Source organism: Anopheles coustani, chromosome 2 (genome assembly GCF_943734705.1).
Source record: "Anopheles coustani chromosome 2, idAnoCousDA_361_x.2, whole genome shotgun sequence".
Classification (NCBI taxonomy): domain Eukaryota; kingdom Metazoa; phylum Arthropoda; class Insecta; order Diptera; family Culicidae; genus Anopheles; species Anopheles coustani.
Window position 1 is genome coordinate 29,721,564 of NC_071289.1, and position 21,743 is coordinate 29,743,306.

The 21,743-nt window shown below is 46.0% G+C and overlaps 1 protein-coding gene across 1 annotated transcript in view; it reads right to left on the bottom strand.

Moving 5' to 3' along the window:
• Window positions 1-663: 663 nt before the first annotated feature.
• Window positions 664-21,743, bottom strand: part of LOC131264186 (cyclic nucleotide-gated cation channel subunit A) — a 47,006-nt gene continuing 25,926 nt past the window's right edge. Inside the window, exons 3-12 of the mRNA XM_058266474.1 lie at window positions 17,348-17,593; window positions 13,735-13,897; window positions 9,135-9,403; window positions 8,779-9,049; window positions 8,226-8,344; window positions 7,873-8,067; window positions 7,531-7,741; window positions 6,224-6,364; window positions 5,925-6,075; window positions 664-979 (exon numbers count right to left, since the gene is read on the bottom strand). Coding sequence (XP_058122457.1) covers window positions 664-979; window positions 5,925-6,075; window positions 6,224-6,364; window positions 7,531-7,741; window positions 7,873-8,067; window positions 8,226-8,344; window positions 8,779-9,049; window positions 9,135-9,403; window positions 13,735-13,897; window positions 17,348-17,593 — 2,082 coding nt within the window. The remainder of the gene's footprint in view (window positions 980-5,924; window positions 6,076-6,223; window positions 6,365-7,530; window positions 7,742-7,872; window positions 8,068-8,225; window positions 8,345-8,778; window positions 9,050-9,134; window positions 9,404-13,734; window positions 13,898-17,347; window positions 17,594-21,743) is intronic.

The following is a 21,743-nucleotide window of genomic DNA, read 5'->3' on the forward strand; positions in this document are numbered from 1 at the left end:
ATGCAATACGTTAACCTATGTTTATCATACTGGGATCTTTCTTCCCTGCGGAAGGTCAAATGAAAAATGTTTTCCTATAACGCACACGCAAGGAAATAAACTGATCTGGAGTGGAAAAAAAAATTAGAAAAGAACGAACCTGATCCAACTTGAATTGCATCATTCTGGCACAACGGGAATGGAATGATTATTTCCTTCCTTCAATTTAGTTCACTTGAGGATGCATCCTTTAAGCCGTTGCCGGTTTCCGGAGCCGCGGACGCGCGTATCCGTAACCAAACCGAAATCGATGGAAATTCCTCGGTTGCAGCAGCCGGTCCGGTTCGTTCGGCTCCTTGTCCTCCGACCGATCGGTGACTGCTAATGGTGTCCCTTCCCCTTGACGTCCTTGCTTCGAGCTAGATGTCCTATCTAACGTCACTTCCACTAAGCCACTGCCGCTTGTTGTGTTGTGTAACCCGTTTTGTATCTCCCCAGCATCTCGTGTCCACTCGGATGCGGACATGGTGGAATCTTTATTTAATCAACCCAGTGTAGCGTGGGTGTGTGTAGGTGGGGGAGGATCTTTTTTTGTTTATTTTTTCTTCTAGCGCTCTCCCCTCCACCACTCGCGTCGTCCTTCGTCGACGGCGTTAGGCGAAAATGTGACTGGCGAATGCATATTCATAACGTATTCTGACGTCCTGGTACTCCATTCCCGACGCTTCCAGTGGTCCCACCCAACCCCGTCCGAGCACCCGTTAGGGATTCATCTGCTGTCGCCGTCGCCGTCGTCGCCGATGCCGCCGCTGCTGCCGCTTCCGCCGATGTCGTGGTCGTTGATGAATGCGATTTGCGTCGATGCGATCGAAGTCGTGCCGCAGCTGATGACGACGAAGATCCAGGATGTTCCTGCTGCTGCTGCTGCTGTTGCTGTTGCTGCTGTTGATGGTTTTGGTTGTTTCTTGCTTCCCCCCTTCTTGTCGGTGACTTTTGCACTCTAGCGGAGTGGAGTTTTTCCGATTGCAAAATCACCCGCAGGGAACGAAAAACGAACATTCCCAATAGCATAAGCCCCGGAAAGGGGGTTTAGTCGGGATGTCGAGTTAATCCATCACAATGGGTCAATCCCGCGTATTTCAATGTCCACCGATGTCCCATCGACGCGTGAAAGGGCAATAGAGTTGAAGAAAATGAGAGGAAAAAAAAGAGAGGACAAAAGCGTTAGACTGTGAGAAAGAAGCGCCGCAGTTCGCCATCTCCAAATGTAGGTTAGGAATGATTACAATCTTAGTTTGGTGTCGTCGGGTCGTTCTTTTGTTTTTTCCCCCACCGAATGGTGGCCACCCTACTGCGCGGCATTGCATACTGAAGTGTGTATTCGCATATTATTTTGCTCACGTTTTCCTTTTGCGTGACGCCCGTTCTTTAGGTTTCCCTCTGGGTCTGGGTGCACGGTTATCCCGGTTCAGCGAAGGGTTGTCGGAGGATGGTCGGGTCGAGTTTTTCAAGCAGCACAAGTTTTCTTTTACTACAGAGCAGAGCTGCTGGAGCTCTGGTAACGTGGAATGCGGGAAAGCATTTTAAAAAGAGCCAGCGAGATTTCAAATGCATTTCAATTCCAACTCCTTGGCCCGGTGATCATTTGCGAGCACTCTGTTTTTGCCTCTTCGAGCTCAAGGAACTTTCATAACAGCTCTTTCATTAAAGAGTATTACCATTTTGATGAAATCTCCACCATTTAAAACCAAATAACATCAAATCAACTTTAAGCCGTCACTATCATATCAAGTTACTATTTTATCTTTTTAACGGTCTCAAGAATATTGGAAAATATTTTAAAATGTACTGTACACAATTATCTGGAACAATTATTACAATAATTTCCAAATTTGAAGAACAGTATAAACATGACATAAAATATTTCATAGTTTACATTTACATAATATTATATAATATTTATACTTCAACAACTACTAATTTGTTGAAAATCGTACTTCTTGAATACAGTTCTTGTGGACACAAAGAAAGCATTTTATTTTGCTGTTGGATTGTTCACAAGATTGGCGAGACTGGGAAATTTAAGAACAATCAATAGTAATAATGTGATCGGAAAAATCTAATAAAAGTACACGAGAAAGTCACCTGGTATTGAACACCGCGTTCGACAGATTAAACTTACATCGTTGCAAAAAACAGGTATGATATCGTGTGCAAATCCGATAAGAATTGAGATGCGTTTCGATCATCTTTCAATCATATTTATTTCTTGAGGTTAAACAATTCTACCAAATATTAATGCATGGTTTTCACACATAGAATGGAGTGTTAGTTATAATGTACTCAAAAATATTTTTTTTTTTAATTTTAAACATAAATAGCGGTAAAGCGTCAAAATCGCGGTTGTTCTAGTGTCAACATATGTATTCTTACGGTCGGACTTTACCGATCACTTTTTTAAAAACTTTTCAATCCCGCTGGAAGAAAACCAGGTTTTTTTTTAATGAAGGAAATATTTAACTACCGAAACAATATAAACTGGAATGCTTCATAACCACAAGGACCATATTTAATCAAATGCCTTCCGTTGATGAAAATGTCCACGTCTACGGGTTTTTTTTTTATATAGACTAGTAGATTTTAGACCAGTAAATGTTCGCATTCCCCGTTTTTCTGCAACTTTCCCCAACGGGAAAGATTTTCCTCCCGGAGTGAGATATTTTGAATTCGAAGCTCGTTTTCCGATTTAATCTTCTCGTTCCCGTGCGCTCTCCCCCGTTGTCGTATCAAGCTCTTGTTCGAGCTTTTTTGCGTGTGCCGCCGCTTTCTGCCGGGAGGACACGAATGAAATATTGCCCGCCAGCTGGAACCAGACGCATTTTCCCACCTGTTCCCCAAACGCCTCTCGTTCCCCCGCACCATATTGTTCGGGGGGAAAAGAAAACGAGCGAAAATCAAATCTATAACCGAAGGAGCCCGTGCTTTATTCCCGTGCGGGGACTTGGTGTTGGATTTTATGGCAAGTTTACATGCCCGCCCCTTAGGAGACCAGCGCCTGGATTGGGTTTGATGAAGGCGGAAGGCGGCGGTGGCGCGGGTAGCAGCAGACTGTCTTAATTTAGTGCCACTCCCTTCCTCCCTCCGTCCACTCCCCCGAGTGGTGGTAAAGAAGCGGTAAGCTGGTTGTTTAAAGATTCGAACGAACGGAAGCGAATAAATTCTCCCGTTGATTAGCTCCCGCCTACCACCCACCGCATGGGGAGGGTCGGGCTTGCTGGCTCAGCGATAGTAGCAAATGGTCATCGGTCTTCCTGTCAGCTCCCTGTGTCTTCCTTCCTACCGCAGCGTCGCCTCCTTTCGTCGGAAAATTAGCTTAGCTTTCCAGCTGCCCTCCTCCCGGGAGGCTGGCCGGTTCCATTGCTGCGGGATGTATATACAATCAAAACTCTTATTCAGCAAAGAGCGTATTGAATTTTCCCGGATGTTTCCACCCACCCGGGGGCGCTGTCGGTCCTTCGAAAGTTAATTAGTTTCGATTCGCGTAGGTCATGATTTTATTGGAGTATGAAAATTGAATAAAAATGTGTTCGGGCTCGACGAAATACTTGAACGTGTTGCGGAAGTTTTCAGAGAGTATTCTCTGCCTCTTCGATGGTGTTCGATATCGTTCCTTCTGCGTTTGCGGGCACCGATGGTGTGATATATTTTAGATTTAATTAGTAAGCGTAATTTTATGATTGATGGGAAACGTCTTGTCACTCGCCGCTTACCGCTGAAGGACGCTCGGTGGGTATCGGGTGGATGAGAAATTATGTTTTAATATCCTCTAATGGACCGTCAGCAAATTAGTTTTCCACTTGGTAAACATGCGGACTTTTCATTACAACTTTTTTAATGGGCAGGAAACAGACGGAAAACTGAAAGTAACATTTAACATTCTTGTGATGAGTAACATTGGTACAGTTGAAACAAATAAAAAGGAACGTTCTTCAAAAAAACTACTTTCACCATAACAGAACGTTAGTTGCCATTCTATCAACTTGCATTCTTCGGGGAGTCTTCGAAAACAGGAAAGAACCATTCGATTCAACCCGCGCGCCGAATGTAATAACCGGGTAAATTGTAAAACATTCTCGTAAAACACATTGTCGTCGGGTCGTTTGCGGTGCGTCGCTGTTGACCGCAAAAGTTTGATTTCGTTCGAGGGGATGTTAAAAACTGTTATTCAATCCTGGTGCCCGAAAAAAGTTGCATGCTGCGCGGGGAGGGCGCGTCGGAAAACGGCGGGGGGAGGGTTAAAAGTTAGCAGCGGGTTACAATCTTGCAACTGTGTTTAATGGGATTGTCGAACAAAATTGAAACAATCGTTTCGCAGTTTATGTAAGATGGTTATTTTCCCGCACGGGGAAGCCCAACTCACTCGGAGTCGGTTAGCACGGTTCTTCTTCGGTTGAGCTCAGTTTTCCTTCACCATTCCGAACCGGCTCCTTTGCAAATGTGTCATAAACGAAGGAAAGTTGTGAACGGACGCCGCTCGAAGGAAGCTGGAGTGAAGGATCAGGATTTCTGCTTGCACATGCACCATGCAATCTCCATCAGTTTTCCTTTCCTTCATCTCGGGGGATCTGCTGTCCAACTCTCGTGGAACGTTTGGGGTCGTTAGTAGAACTCTTTGGTCCGATTTCGAAAGCGATTACATTCGGTGGAATGTTCTCATAAAAAAAAGAAAAGAAATAGAAGCAGAGCGCTGCACGAGCACGCTTCCCGTCTTGCGAATGGAACGTGACCTGCACGCGAGATCCTGGTTGGTCGGATGTGTCGGAGTGGCTGGATGTGCCGGGCAGGCGTCACTTTATGGTGAACTGACTAAAATAACCCACTTCCTACGCAGGATCACCGCAGGCGAACACGCGCCGTGCGGGGAGATTGAAGGGATTATTTAGCCCACTGTTGTCACCCATTGCGTCGAAGGTGCAACTACTTTCAAGTAAAATTTTCCAACCCCTTGGAGCACGACTTGCGACGGAGTGGAACACTAGAATTAAGAGTGGAAGAAAGGAAGTTCTCCTTGGAACTACCTCCAGATGGCTTTCATGTGCGAGGGAAAGCTAACGAATGGAAAAATAGTACAAAACTCGGAAGAATCCTTCCACAGAACTACAACACGAGCACGGGTTCAAGCACGGGCACGAGAGAGCACCAGTTTCTAAAAGTATCTAAAATCACGTTCACCAGGGTTTCTTTACCTCAAGCTTTACAGCCTTTTACGGTAGCCAACTTCTTACGAATCCGGTAGTGGGATTTCGCTAGCTCCCTACCAAATCCCCGAGCATCGAAATGGGTTACGTTTTAATGCATTTGTGCAGCCTGGGTTTAATGCTGGCATGGCCACTCAGTTGAAGCGTGATTCTGCTGGAAAAACCTCAACATGACTTAACAGTCGTTTACCGCTTGGATCACCTCTGACCATTGTGGTGGCGATTAAAAGGTTCTGTGACCTTCATACCGATTCCAGCCGTGCTTTTTCGGACGGCAAGGCATTAAAATCCTTTATCCCTTTTCCTTATCCATCAAAGTTCGTTGACCGCCTTGGGACAGAATGCTCCAGAGTGGGTGCTTTTATTCCACCGGCCACTTCGGAGTATCATTGCGAATGTTTCCGTGTCACTGGGGGTGATGAACCGGTAAAAGTAAAATGTCGATGCCCTCGATCCACGTGCTCGACACAAACGACCAACGATGTTTGCCTCTTCCCACGGGATGCCGATACTCTGGATAATGATGGCCTTTTCGATTTAGTTTTGACTCCCACTTGACAGAGTTCACAGTTCGTTTTTGGGGAGGGCGTCAGGAATGCCCTGGCTCGGGAAGCGTGTAATTAATGCTAATGAATGTCGAACCACCGTGCGCTGGACGAGATTTACTCGATGGGAGCAAAACCTTACCTGTCCTCCAACTTCGAGATGCGCTGCTTCAGTTTGGCCTGGCTCGCGGAGTACTCGGCCAGGAGGCGGGCCAGCCGAAGGTTTAGGTTTTCCACCGTCTGCTCCAATCGGGCGACGCCACTTTCGAGCGAGTCCTGCGTCTGCTGAGCATCTGTTGGGCGAATGCGGGAAATGACGGTGGAACATAAGGTGACTCGTTTGAGGTTTCAGCGGACGGATGTTGATGGAAAATTGTCGCCAGGCTCTGACCCTGATGCTGGGCCGATAGGACACGGTGGACGTTCGGTGGTGATACTTACTGGCAAACACCGCCTCATCCAGCAGACCATCCTTCCGCAGTAATTGACATCCCCGCTCGGTTAGCGAGGCCCGGGCCTCCGGATAGTCGGCGAGCGTTTCCCAGAGGTCACGTTTCGCCAGGCAGAACAGATCCGAGTAGCCTGTGCGTATCGAGGGAAATTAATGTGATGGAGAGTGGAAAATGAATGGAGGAAAATATGAGAGTTCAATTATTTGAACGCAGTAGCGTTGGGCGATCGGGTCGATTGCTTTAATTGGCAATTTGTGATGCGTAAACGACACAACAATATGCTAAGAATAGCTGATGCTGCGCTAGCGAAGAATTAATGAACAATTTATTTTTAGTCCAGAGTCACAATAATATCACAACCATCAAGCGGGCTCATGTTACGTACGACACAATGACCTTAAACATATTTGTAAAGGAAAGGTTAAACTTGGCTAAAACTGCGCAACACGAAAAGGCTGGCAAAATCCACATTAATCAAAACAGACATACAGAAATCGTCTCAAGAAAGGTCAACAGAAACCTTGAAGAACTTCTAAATTAAGTAAACTTTTCAACGGCCTTCATTTGTGCTCCACTGTATTTGTTTCATCGGCGATTGGTTGGGCTTGAGTGAATTTGAACAGATAAAAAGAAAAACGATTCGAATGATTTTTTTTTTGTTTTGATATGCTTCTTTCTACCCTCCGCTAACGAGTTCAAGTTGCACTGATTTTCCGAAGCAAAAAGCGAAAAGTTGCCGAGTTTGCCCCGGATTCGCTGGATAAGCAAATCCGCCTTCAGTCGATGAATTTCTCCAACGAGCCCGTCCTTTGGCTATTCGGAATTTATGCTCCAGGGTGCCGGGGCGATGCTTATGAATAATTCACGAGGGTATGATGGGGAAAGCAAAGCGGCAACATTCGCCGCCGGGACGAGGGATGAAACAAAAAATGTAGACTCATATCGATGCGAGACGCCTTTTGAAGTTATCCGCTCAGCACGAAACGAACAATTAAATGTACGGATTTTCTTTGCCATTGACCGAAACTCAAGCGCTGTCGCCGGATTGGAAAATGGTTTTCTACACTTAGTGTAATTAAATGACGAATGGGGGTTGCCGTCGGGATGGAAACCAATTTCTCAAAATGGTGGTCCACGGTTGAGATCAATAAATATAGCACAATATAAAATAAATACTCCCGGATTATCCGGGTACTGTGTTCTGCCTCTTGTTTAACTGTTCTAGACTAGTTTGAAATCCTTTCTTTTATGTAGCTTACATCAATTAATAAAGCCTAAAGCTTTCCAACCACTTACCGATCGAACGTACGTTGGCCGTACGGCGGTTTCCGGTACGGTTGCCAGCAATTTCCAGAACGGACACCTCGCCAAACACCGAGCCGGCCCCGAGCGTAGCCAACACGGTGATGCCATCGTCAGCCACCACCGAAAGGCTCCCCCGCTTCACGATGTACATCTCTTTGCCGACATCGCCCTTGCGGCAGATGTAGTCGCCCGGGCTGAACACCTGCAAGGGGACGGAGCGTTGGATTTCGGTTCAGCATCGTGTCACTTCATTTCGGGTCGGTTTCGGTTCGATCGCGGAGTGGGTCAACATCCTGCACCGACCATCCGAACACACATTGCACGCGTTCGTACCTGAAGTTTGAGCTTTAGTACAAGCGCCTCCAGCAGCCCCGGCTCGCAGTCCTGGAAGATGCGGACCTGCCGCAGCGTGTCCATATGAACCCGTATCGCAATCTCGGCCTTCAGCTTGTCGGGCAGCGCCGCCAGCACGCGCTCCTCGTCCAGCGCCCCACTCTGGGCCCAGGTGTACGCGAACCATCGGATGACCTGCCGTCGGTGTGTGTATGAGTCGGTGGAATACGAGCCGCCAGCCGGAAAGGATTAACGAGCCAGGAGGAGCGAAACAGACGAAAAACCCCGAACGAGTGAAGGAAAATCAAACATGATAGCTTATCGCACACGCCATCCAACTACACGACACTTACCCTCGCCTCCAGCTCACCGCCAACCTTTCGAAAGGCCATGTATTGCTTGACACCGTCCATCCGGTTCTGGAATTCGACCCGTGTTACGTTCATGTTCGATATCATCGAACCGATGTTTCCTGCGGGTGGGTGAAACAAAAAAAAAAGAAAAGACAAACCCCCATAGGAGAATGTATGGCCCATGTTAGTTTACCGATACGCGAACAAGTTGGTGAGAAATGGACACAGACAGGTCGAGTGACATGTTCTCGAGTGTTGGAGCTGATGATGAATCTTGACCGCTTGGGATTACGATGCCGTTTCGCAATCGTTTTCATGTTTCCTCGCTGACAGTTCTAGATAAACTGTTTGCTCGCGAATGGGAATGGCGAGTTTGTTAAATGGAGTGACAACAAAATCAAACGCCACGATACTGATAGACTTTTGGCGAAGAAAATAAAACAAAATATTACTGCTAAACTGTTCACAGAGATGACACAACCGAAGTAGGCAACAATTGTCGAAACCATTTTACTTCTCGTTGCTATAGCAACGCACGGTTCGAATTACTCACCGACGATGGTGGCGAAGATGAGCACACCGGCCAGGAAGTCCGCGACGACGAACAGATACTCGGCGTCGTTCTCCGGCGTTGGCGTCTCACCAATCGTGGTCAGCGTCAGCGTCGACCAGTAGAAACTGTAGATGTACTGCCGCGACAGGGTCAGATTCTTCGGCCCGTTGATGTTGTACACCCAGTTGTCGGTGCTGAAGCCGAGCGCGTAGCTGATCGCAAAGTACAGACACGCGTTCCAGTGGATGAGTACTAGTATAGCTAAAACAACCTGCCGGGTGCCGACGGAGAGAAAAGAGGGTAAGGAAAACCGGTGCGTTGGTCCAGACGTGGGACATTCTATCGATAGCGCTTACTTTACATATCCTAAAGGCGTTCGGGTAGCCGGTGGCCGTTTCCGTCCGATCGAACCATTCCCACATTCTTGGAAGACGCAGTAACCTATTAATTCTAACTATAATTGGACACGGTAGCCGGGTGGCGGCGCAGGAACTCGGGGCCCACCAGATGTAGGCCAGATCGGTCGGCAGCATCGAGACGACGTCGAGCCACCAGCGCTGCTTGGAGAAGTAGTGCTTCCGCAACTTGGACGCATCGCGCACCAGCAGTCCCTGTTCCAGGTAGCCTGGTGGAAAATGGAAAAGTAACGTTCAGCTAGGAGGTTTATTTCATAGGGCGGTTGAACGGTGGAAATAGAATGTGAATGGAATGATAAAATGCCCTTTGATTGTAGCGTATCAAAAACAGATCTGAATAACCATCACGATTGTTTTCATATCTCTACCTAATTATAGGCTTTCCATTTTCCAGAATACCCAGCTAGAAACTAACAAACGGTAGCCTCTTCATTGGCAGAAGTGTATTTAGCATGAACTTTGGAACAACAAACGGCTGCATTTGATTTGAACTATTGTTCGGCATTGTTACAAGTTATGTTAGAACTTGTATGATAAAGCTACAGGAAGATCTCACTTTTAAGCGTTTCCAATTCAGCAGTAATATCTTTTGGTAGGTTGTTTAACTCTATTAAATTTATCAAAAATACATTTACAAAACTTTTTCTCCGCATTATTTTGATTGCAATTGATATTTTCAAGAATTCTGCACACTACTAGTTTAACATAGCGCATACCAAGAAAATCTTCTTTTTTTCCCTAGTAAAACCAACTGAAAACTTTAATAACTTTCGAATTCCTTAAACAGGTCGTTGAATTTATGGAACCTTTATTCAGCCTTAACAACAACAATAGAAAATCATTATGTGATAATTAGTAAATAGAAAAAAGAGTAACTCGTCAAAAAAAACAACGAATCGAAAAACACACTTAGTTTCATTACAGCATTAAATGGCATAAATATTTAAAAATAGTTTACTTGGCATATTGCTACATCCGCCCCAATTCAATCACTCTTAGCGGTTTTGAAAGAATTTCATAAATGTCGATTAATTTCACAACCAACAATGGATGCTTTTTTCTTAGTCCGGATCAAATGATGGTCGAAAGGTCATTTATTAATAGCACTCCGCCATCGGCTCCGGTTTTCGAGTTTGATCCGTGTAAATGTAGATCCGGAGAAAAACGAAAGGATCCCCATTTTTGGACAGCCCTCTCTCTTATTCGACAGCACCTACATAAATCTTCATTTGTTGCTAACACGTTCACAATTTGAATGTTCAGGTTTAAATTTTGAAGCAGCGAGCGAGAATTGAATTTCGGGACTGATTGAGTTTGTGCTATTTCTGCCTCTGCCACTTTTGGGGGGGAAATGACGAGATTATGGCAGATTGTGTTTTACACGTTTACTTCTGTGCGTGAGTGCGTGTGCTTTTTCTTCTCTCTCCTGCGCCCCTTGTGGTTTTGTTGAAGTTCATCAGCCTCATTCCTTCTTTCGGTTTTGGTTGAGATTTTCCCTTGCTTCCGTCGCTTGCCAGGGCAGATAGAGTTGACTTTCCATTTCACCTCGACTAACGATGGAGCTCGCTACGATTCGACGAAGGAACGGAATCAACGGCACTCGATAGGATAATCAATGAAATATATATCTCGTGCGTCACAAAATCTGTTCCTTGTACGATCACCTCTGTTGGGACAAGGACTGAGGCATGCCGAGGTTGTTGCGTATTGGGTGACATTTACCATAAATTGATTGATTTTACTGTTTCCCTCCTGCTCGCGAACATGGCCATCCCTTCGGGAGGCCGTGACGAAGATTTTAATTTCGAGCTGGGAAACCTTTCCCAAACCGGACGGTTTGATGAAGTTCCGATTCCATTATTTACGTTCCAATTCGTTGTAAAACAGCACGGAAGAGAGCTTTTGACGTCCTCAGGCTTGACGCTGGAATACGCTGAGCCATGAGAGATCGATTGCTTTTGCATGGTGGTGGAAATTTGAAGGAAAACATTAAAATGTTGCGATCAGATTCCCGCACAGTTGGGCTTCTTTTTCTGGGGCGAAATGTATCGGTATTACGTTGCCATTAAAAATTCAATTCAATTACAACAAGCCAAACCGTGTATGAGTTTTGGTGTACGGTATGAGCCGAAAGTCTACATTGTGTTTGGTTTATGATTTAATTATGATTAAATCTTGCACTTGTGCTGAAATGGACAGCAAAACATTTGTCCAATAACCTTCTTTTTTAATTCTTTAAACTATCATAGCGCGTAAGATTCAGCGATTGCAAAACAATCACCGGAAAACTATCGGTGAAAGCAATCAGGAAAACAATTACACAAGCCCATAAGCAAGTGTTTACGGTAAGCCGCTGGAGATGTCGTTTGATGGCTAGTAAAACTATATCCTCCGATTCGTTCACTTAGAAAAGGCCCTTCGGGGGTGGCCTTCGTTCCGTTTCAGTGGACGGAATATTCTCAGTTCTCTCTTTTGCCTCATCGTTACTGTCATCCTCGTTCGTCGAAAAGGCCTCGGGATAAAAAGCATCCGATCGACGGCATCACCGGGCCATCGAAGGAAAAGCTAGCTTTCCCCCCCTGTACGAAACGCTTCGGTCGGCGCACTCGAAGCTTGGTCGAGCGAAACCGACCTGTATGTCAGGAAAAGCAGCGCCGGTAGGGGCACTTTTAATGAATCACTTGCGTCGGCACAGGATTTTCTCCCGTGACCGATGGGAAAACAGCTTGCGAGCAAATAAACGCGATGGCAAAGAGAAAACGCAAACATTAGAACTGGGAGGAAAGGAGTTGGGGGTATGGTTATGTTACGAGCCACCCTTCCTTCGGGCGGTACGGATACGGCCTTTTGCGCTGAAACCGAACGTCGACGCCCAGCCCAGGCCTGTCTACGATCTCAATATCATTTTCCTAATCTCCGAAGAAAGCTGCCCCAGGGGGATCACGCTGGTGCGCGCTATGGAAGGTCAGGAAAAGCCAACGCTAGCGCCGCTGGGAGAAAAGCGGAGTAGTTGCTCCACGCTGAAGGACCTCCCAGCGCCGTCTCGAGTCCGCCGCTCGACGACGGAGACGAGCCTTTCGTCGGAGGTTCGACTCGGTGGCAAGCGATTGGCGCAAACCGGGCGGGAACATTGCTGCGACAGCAGCAGGAAATAAATTATCTGCCCAGCAATCGATTAACCTATTTTCTAGCTTAGGCAACAAATTCTTGGCCCATGCTCGGGAATGGCGTTCAGACTGGCAGCCAATTCGCTCGGTTCCCGGAGCTTGCAAAGGACATCTCAGCGAGGTTGAGGAGCGGGGGGAAAGGACGCTATGTTGAAGGTCACCGGAAGCGCTATGGGAAGGTTGCTCTGGGATTGTGGCCAGAACTGGAGAAGTTTTCGTATAACTTTCAAGCCAGGCGTGCCCGGTTTTTTCGCTTCCCTTCACACCATTTCAGCTTGCCAGCTTTGGATCGTCCTTTCGGAAACTGCCTGCGGGGGACAAAACTCCGTGCAGGGTCGTGCCACGAACGGGGAACGGTCCCTCATCCGGGGAAGGGGAAGAAAAGACAAAAAAGTTCCCAATGTGAATCCCCGGGAAATGAGAGGACCTAAAACTGCGTTTCCGGTAACGCATTGTCACTGGATGCCGTCCGGAAGCGAGATGGAGCGTAACGCGACTAGGCACGGACTCCCGATCCGGGATTTGGCTTCCGTTTTCGTCGAAGTTCGTGTGTCCTTCGCACCGGAAGGTGCGGCACCCTAGACCCGATGCCCCTTGGGCCCCACGTCCTACGTCTCGGTCGTTGGTTGCAATGGTAATTAAAGCAAGATCCATCGAGATTACGGATAATTTGTGAGTTATACCACAATCCTGCGGTCGATCGGCATGTTGGCGGGACATTGCAGTGCCCTTACTGGGCCTGTGCTTCAGTGTCTTCATTCGTACATGCTTCAATCAAGGCTTAGGCCAAGTTCTTGTGTGTGTGTGTGTGTGTTTGTGTGCGGTTGGCAGAAGTTTCTTGCTCGTTTGTTACCGTCCCTCGACTAAACTCGGGATAAACTCTTTGGTGGGGGGGAGGGTTGTTGCAAAACAGGGGCGCAGGGTGTTGTTTATGCGATCGAAAAGACCTGCAGCTATTAACAAATGAACATGGTGGTGGAGATTGAATCGGTGCCAAAGACGGCCGGTGTAGGTTGTCGGAGAGATTGTTCTTTGCAGCCACAAATTATCTTTGGGGTGTGGAATACATTACGTGCATTGTGGAAAGAGTAAAATTTGTGTTACAATTTGCAATGGGTTTATAGAACACACAAGAGATTTGTTTAAATAAGAGCACACAAGAGATTTGAAGAACAAACTAGAGATTTGTTCCGTTTGAAGAAAATAGTTACCGTTTGAAAATAACCTTAAGCCAACTTTATAAACAGATACAATACAAACTAAAAACTACGATACAATTTTTGATTTTTTAAATAAATTTCATTATATAAAATATGGAGGTAGACCCGTTAAAACACGCTGAAAAACTCAAGAATAATAGAGTGGATACTTACCCTCGTGGCAATGCACCAGCGTGTCGGCCAAGTAGATGAAATCACACAGATAGTCTAGGATCCACCAGAGCACCGATGCTTGCTTGTTCAGCTCCCAGAAGACCGCCCGTCCTATCACAAACACGATATTGTACAGTACAGCCAACGAAACGAGGGAGAGCCACTGGAAGCATATTGCAAAACGTATTCGATAGTCAATGTTAATGCAAAATCAAAGTCTCGTTCTCATTAAGGCAGATATTAGAGATGTGGAAAAATTGTACAATCTTCCCAAGAACTTGCCATTCCATCTCTAGGACTACATTTTCTGAGTATCTCGATTCAGATGAGGCATGCCAACATCTCGCCTAGATAGGTCTGCATGCAAATCGGTACTATCGGTTTTGAGCTGGCGACAGATGCGCTAACATTTCCAACACGTTGCAATTAAAATGACCAGCCAAGCTAGAGAACGAGTGGAGCCGTATTTTACGGAGCTCCGAAGCTCTGACGATCGTCAATATGTAAGGCATAAAATAGAACGTTGTGAAGATGTTTTCCCGCAACACCATTCCAGCACTCCATTCTTCTGTAGAACGTTTCCCCGGCACTGGAATTAATGAAGAGTGTTTGAAGCTTTGGAAAATAAGTGATGTCTATCTGACACGGCGATGCAAAAGTATCCTGTGTTGGACATCCAAACGGAAGGGAATGGGAGTCTTTATTAAGTTTAAAATTTAAACTCAATGTCGTAAATGTTTGTTAAATTGTGACATAAAGTTGAAACTTATATTATTTCAAACCCACCTCTTATGGAAGTGCGAACCCACATAAACCCTTCAACGTAGGTTAACTCCTTCATTAGTGCTTTCATGATAATGCGGTCGACACGAGATGCCAAGGATGCACCCCATTTCGGTTCGGATGTTTAATGAACTTCGACCGCGGCACTATGAAGTCGTGTGATTGAGTAATTTCGGCTGCCATCAAACGACGAGTACCGAATTATTAATCAATAAAGGCAAGCCTCCCAATCATCGCGCTCCTCCATCGGCGGAATTAACATCAATCTTTATTCATCCGCATCCGGCCATCCGTCCGTCCTTCCATACTTTTCCCACTTCCGGCCCAAGGTTGTTCGGCCTCCTGCAACCTCAAGTGTCTGCGGGATATAGCGTTATTACGCAAATGGTGTCGGGCTTGCGTTGCTGCACGTGCCGAAGGAGTTGGTTAAGACGGACCGAAACGTACCCATGTTTTGACTTGCCGGTGCTTCCACCGTGGCATGGCACGGACAAGATGTTCGTGTGCTAGGAATTCCTACTTCCCAGGGCAAGCAAACCGCAAACCACTGAGTTCTCTTCTGGCGTACGAGCCTCCCACGATCCCTCGCCGGAGCCTTGGAAACAAACCGACTAAGCCTCGGGGTACTTAATTCGCTCATTATTTGCTCCACAGTCAAACTCACCGGCAGCAACGCGTTCCAGCGCTGGGACGAGAGTGGTTCCCTTTGGCTAGGGTGGCTTTTCGCTTGAATCTAGCGGATTGCCTGCCTGACGGCGTTCCGGTGCGTTATCATCTTCGGGCCCGCGGACGAAGCCCTCGCGGCGAAGGATACCACGGAAACGCCTTAATAGTCTTGCCTATCCGTTGTCTATGGGAACCAACAAGCACACGCCAGGCGATGCTGAGCGGATGGGAGTCAAATATTCATTTTCCTTGGTGTTTGGTACGTTGCTACGCGGGCTTGGGTTTTTATTAATTTATTTTTCTCCGTTATCTAACGAAATCAGTATCCGAAAGAAACGGTGGCCTCTTTATAGATGTAATCATCATTACCATTACCATCGAAAAGCCTTATCGGGCCGAGGTGGGAATCGTTTATCGCGTTTGTAATTATTTCATTGCTTCGACACTTTGCTTTTTCCTTCTTTGAGGTCAATTCCTTAGAATTTTGAAAGATCATTTACTCTTTTTGGGAGAAACTTTCATGTTCCCTTACTTTATTTGTTGAAAATTACATCAAAAATGGTTGGATTGAAAATCGATTCCAGTTTTTGAAAAGAAAATGTTTATAAGCAAACAATGACAATGTTTTAGACATTTCAATTGTGCGAAGAAATATTATTCCTATTCACTCATGCCCATAATCTTACGATTGTTATGATAAAGATATACCGATTTGCTCTTTCAACAATGCTATGTCATTTATTGCCTCACTTATTTTAAGTCCTTTGTTTTGCTACACTTTCCCGCCCCTTTAAGCATTCGCCACCCATTTCGGGGGGCTAATGGGAGCACATTTTTTTTGTTGTCGTTTATTAGGTTTTGCGTCATTTTTTATTTCGAGAACGTTCTTGAAGGCGGTCCTCTCTAGGATCGCACCAAAGGTTGGCTTGCCAACAATCCAGCCAAGCGAGCATGAAATTGATACAAAGGCATCATTTGCTTTCATTGCCATCGTTGCCGAAGTCCGGAAATCGAGATTTTACGGATAGTTGGACGAAGGCCGAGGCCGAAAAACAAAAACAAAAAAGAAAAGAAAACACTGGAATGACACAAGAAACGGCACGTCCGCCTGGAGGACGCACCGGAAAGGTGTTCCGCTCGATCAAAGAGAGCCGAGGAAAAAAAAAGGAAAGCAAGGAAAATCAAAATCATGTACCGGATCGTACACGATGGTAAGCATAACGACGACGAACATCCGCTCACCGTACGTGTATTTATGTGTGTGTGTGTGTGTTCCCACCGGGGCCGATGGTCCTTGCAAAAAAGTATCCGCGGTATACATCATCCCCTCCACGGGGTTGTGGTAGTTTTTCCACAGCTTCCCGGGTCTTTTCTTTTTCTTTCCTTCACTGTTCCAGCAGCAAAATTAATAGTGATTTGTTTGCGACGGTCGATGGAGGCTGGCGAAGGTGGAATTGCATCCGGTGCGGTGCAGTGGGACGGGGAGAAAAATGGCCATCATTTTTTGTCCTACTGTCCTTTTTTTCTGCTCACGGACCTTATGAGGACGAGCAAGATTGATATGTTCCGCCGGAGGAATACTTCCGCGTGGGCCGAGCTTTGGTGCCCCCGCGGGAACATGTCGCTAAGATTGTTGAAGGAAATCCTGAATAAATGTTTCAAGCTTAAATACCACTTGCTTCCATCCGCCGTAATATGATCGAAATTTAGATTGCAAATGCGAGGAAAATTCGGATTCAAATGTAAATGCGAAACGCTTCATCATATGCCCTGAGGAATTGCAAATTGCATAGATTGAGGCGCAATCGAAGCGTTTCAGGGTTTCACGATCACAGGAACGCGGCTTTTCGTAGGGAATAGTCACGATTTCATCTTGAAGCGAATCTTGAAGGTGCAGACAAGTCGCAACGTAAACCAATCGAGCTGTTACTAACCCGCCAACTGTTTGTATTGGAATTTAAATTAGTTCAATCGCTGGAATTGTAAATCAATTACGCAGATGGTCTGCAATGGAAATTATCGCAATCAAACGACCGCTGACCTAACGGGAAGAATAATGAGCGACTGGGTCAGCAATTGCTTCCCTACTCTATTGCTCCATTTTTCATCACCTTTTAGCACCGAGGAAACCGTGCCAGTTACTGCGGCTTCTGTTACTACTTACCCGATAGTGCGACGGCAGGGACGGATCGACCGACAGGCGGCTGCAGACGCCATCGGAGGGGACGGCCTGCGGCGCGACGCAGCCGGCCTGGTGCAAGCGGGTGTCGGAGGTGGCGGAGGCGGCGGAAAATTTGTCCAGGAATTGGTCGGGCGGCTTCGAGCGGCCCCGTTTCGATATCCTACAGCGGAGCGCGTTCAGCGAGCGGCGCAGGGAGGACAGTTTGCTCCGCCGTCCGGACGACGGTTCCTGGAAGTGTGGAGAAGAGAGAAAGAGAGCGAACGGAATAAAATATCAAATGCCGTGGAAAACGCAGAGGATGGGGAACAGGAAAAAAAACAGGAATCGATGGCTTCCGTCCCATTTCGAAGGACGACCAAGGTGGGAAAATGGGGCGGGGAGAAAAGTTTGCCTTCCCTTCCCGGAGGTGGTTATTTAATCGCGTCGATGGAAAACTGAACGGCCAATGGGCACGGCGATGAAATTTATCGCTCCACTACTACTTCCGCCGGACAGTTCACTCGTAAAACTCGCCTCCGGACACTTGTTTGTGTGTGAGTGTGTACTTTTGTTTTCCCCGGCGGGTGAGTTTTCACTCGAGCGTACTGAATAAAATATCGCTTCTGATGGCTACGAGTCGCTATTATGGTGCTTCATAATGGAAAAGGAAGCGTTTGAAGATGCACAGCATGCGGTTGGGACGTTCGGTCATGGAGGCGGTCCGATAGGCTTTTCTACAGCCGCTACACTTTATTTGGCGGAAAACTAAGTCCGATTTCTGGTGAACAATTTCGATGCGTTTAAAAATTCATGGTTCAGAGTTAGAAGCGCTTGCGTCATTACAATGCCTCGAAAGTTCTTCCCTGTTCAATAGACCACTTCGAAAGTCCGGAACGGCACAATAAATGTTTTTTAAAGAATCGTTCTATTTCTCTATTTTATGTAAGATTATTATTGATATGACGAGCTACGGAGCTGAAGTACCTTCCACTGGAATGTAGGCGCGCATACTCCTTGACCCGACTCGTCGTTAAGTAACCCTTCTGGAATTTCCATCTTCATTCAAACGAACATTTTCGCTTTTAAAACGAATCGATCATTCTATCCTCCGCCCCGCGAGGTCCTTCAAGAACCTTCCGCCCGAACCTGGCGCGTCGAGAAGACACGAAAGCGTCCTGAGGTTGTCATAAATTTCTCCTCGACCGCGGTACGTGTCCCGTGGAAAAGGTTCGCCGCCGTTCGGTGCTTCACGGAGAACCTTCCGCTCGCACATTGCTGCGCCGGGTGTGCCGTGTGATGGACGTGTTCGGAATAAGTGCTCTTGAACTTCACCAAACCACACGCGAAGTGACGAAACCTGCCACCTGTTCCATTGTCGTCGTCGTCGTCGTCGTCGCCGGCGACGTCTTGGCACGTGCGAAGGGGCGAACAAGCCTTATTCGATGACCCTTAAAATCGAATGGTTGCTTCCGGTAGGTTATTACCTTCGAGTGACACTGGCACTATTCGTGACGTCTTGCCTGGCACCGTATGTTCTTCGGTGAGTCAACGGAATTTGGCATGTGGTTTGTCGTTTATTTCACATCAAATACAATTTTCTAGATCATCAATTGTAGTTTGGTAAAAGTGCGTAAATAAATATTCAACATTAAACACATAAAAACTTGGATGATTTCATAGAAATTTACTATTTCGACTCCGCCAATTCGCTTATCATTGTCTAAACGAATAAGGGCTCATAGATTAAAACCAACACAAAGCATGCCAACTGTTTGATTCTTCTGAAACGCATTAACTTTTGGCAACATTCCGGCTTGCCGCTAATTATCTGTTCATAGAGCTCCTTGAGCTCGGGATAATAACTCCTAATTGCAGCCCACCTGATTAGGGCCCGCTCAATTACGTTTGATTACAACCCACCCATGCCTTACTAAGTCCGTGGGCTGGGAAAGCTAAATGGAGACCGCAACGGACTGATTGGCCCTCATCTTCATGTCGAGATAAACCGTCCCTTCCCGAAAAAAAAGGACGGCCAACAATAACATCGTACCTCCTCTGGGCGTCGTCTCCGGCTCGTTGGCTAATTTTCTTAATAACATTCCCTCAATCGATGCTAATCGAAACCTGGACTTTGATGTAAGCATGTCATAATTATGTTGATGTCGCTAGTAGACCCATTCAAGCGACTTAAGGTGGAGAAAACGATCAATTTGAGCGTTTGATGGAAATGAATTAAATAATATTGTCTTTCTATTGCCATTCGAATGTGGGTGGTAAACAATATAACATAGTAGAGAAAACATTGTGTTTGGTGTGATAAGTTTTTCGTAAGCTCCCCAAAGAGCAAACTTGTTTTCCTGGAACGCTTTACCACTCTTCGTAAATCTATTTTTCTATCAATAAATAAACTCAGCTCAAAATTCTGCAAAGTTTCTGTTATTCCTTCGTAATAATTGCAAATTTCTAAGTTTGGCATTCAGAAGAAGTGGTTGTTTTAGAATGTAATACTTTAAATAAAACGACTGCCGGGGCCTTATTTGCTCATTAACCATATTTTCAAATGAATTCATCAAAGCTTAGCTTTTCTAGATCATCGCTGGGATCAAAGGAAATTAATACCACAATTCCACTTGTTAATTAAAACGACTAATGCGGTCCGATTTATAATATAATATCGTTTTTCGGGAATAGAAACTCTCTTCGAAGAGAGGCTTAGTCCCACTAGGGGATGTCGTGGCACATAATATAAATAAAGCGGTGAATGGTCAACCAGGTAATATTCATGAATACATAAATTAGACCACAAAACCACACTTCCAATATTAGTAATTGTTAGCAAAATGAGTACTATAAATAAAAGAGTAAATAGAGTAATCAATATTATTGACAGTTCCAATAAATTATAGCACGACATCTTATTGTCGGAAACTAGTGCGAAAGTAATTTATAGAAAACGATGTGAAGGTCCAAATCTAAATAGGACTATAAAATGTTACAAAAACCAACCTTCCACCATTATTCAATATCACAAAATGTGCTTTGAAAATTATGCACACAAGCTACAAAATAAACAGCACATTAATTAGAATCCTTGATCGGATGACGTTCTGTTGACGATGATAATTTGCCTACCATTATTTTCTCCCCGCCCGAGATGGTCGAGATGTCGATCCGCTGCACCATTTTGTTCCGTTCACACGTTCCGTCGCGGGCTTGGCGTTTGTTTTTGGCACTTTTGTGGTCACACACTGAGCGTGGGTGGTTGATGTTACCTGTGCTTCCGGTAGGCGGTCACCGAACACGGCACACATACACACACACACTAAACCTGGTTATGTTGACGGGCGAGTGTTGATTGGAAAACTAATTAATGTACACGTGTCCACAGTTGCCTTTTTTCATCGTTCGAGTCCGTGTTTTCGGGTGTGGTGCTAATGTTTGCCCATGAAACATGTCGATAGGGAGGTTACATCAACCACTGGGAAAAGCACTCCAAGCACTCTTTGCACTCCTTCCTTTACGCCACAAGGGGAAACAATCATTACAACAACCATTTGAAGAGAAGATCAAAGAATTTGATTCAAATCAAACCCGGAAAGATTCGGCAGACAGGTTGACAGTTGTTGTGTCAAGTTGACTACGGTAGAGAGAGAGAGAAACGGACTCTAATGTTCGTTTTTCCTTTCCAGAGGACGAAAGAGAAGCCGCAGACGGGATAATGTAAATCTGACTCAAACCCGGACCTGACTGGCGGCAATGAAGAATGTACTTCCAGCTGTCAAGACACATTCCGCCATCCATTAGGAAAGCGTCCATTTTCACCCTTCCCCCCTTGCTACACCCAACCGCGGGCGCGGTTGAATTAGGTAATTATGTTGAAATATTTTCATCATCCGCTTTTTTCGCGGAAAAGTGCCGTAGACGAGAAGATGAAAAGTAAAAACCCCTTAACCATACGGCTAACGGGCGCTTTGCGTTTAATTTCAACCGAACGCTTATGCCACCATCGGTCCATCGCCACCTTGTCCACGGTCCTGCGGGGCGGATGCTGCCGGAAAAAAAGGCACCAAGGGTGGGTTTCTTCGCGTGCGGCGCACGGATTTGGCTTTCGTGCGGGCCGGACGATAAAAGCCGACTGACGTCAAGCGAAGTAGAAAATGGTTCACTTCATTCGAAGGATCACTCCAGGCTGGGCAGTCCGTTCGGATGATGATGGTTTATTAAAACTGTGGAGTGATGCAGTGGGATTTTTGTCCGACGTGACGAAAGAGAAGAGCACAGCGGTTGCCAAGAGGTTTGGCGACTGAAACCGATGGATTGGGCGTGAAGTAAAATTATGAGAAGGTTATCCACAGTAGCCCGTTGCCTAGCGACAGTTGCCGAGAGTTCTGACAACCAT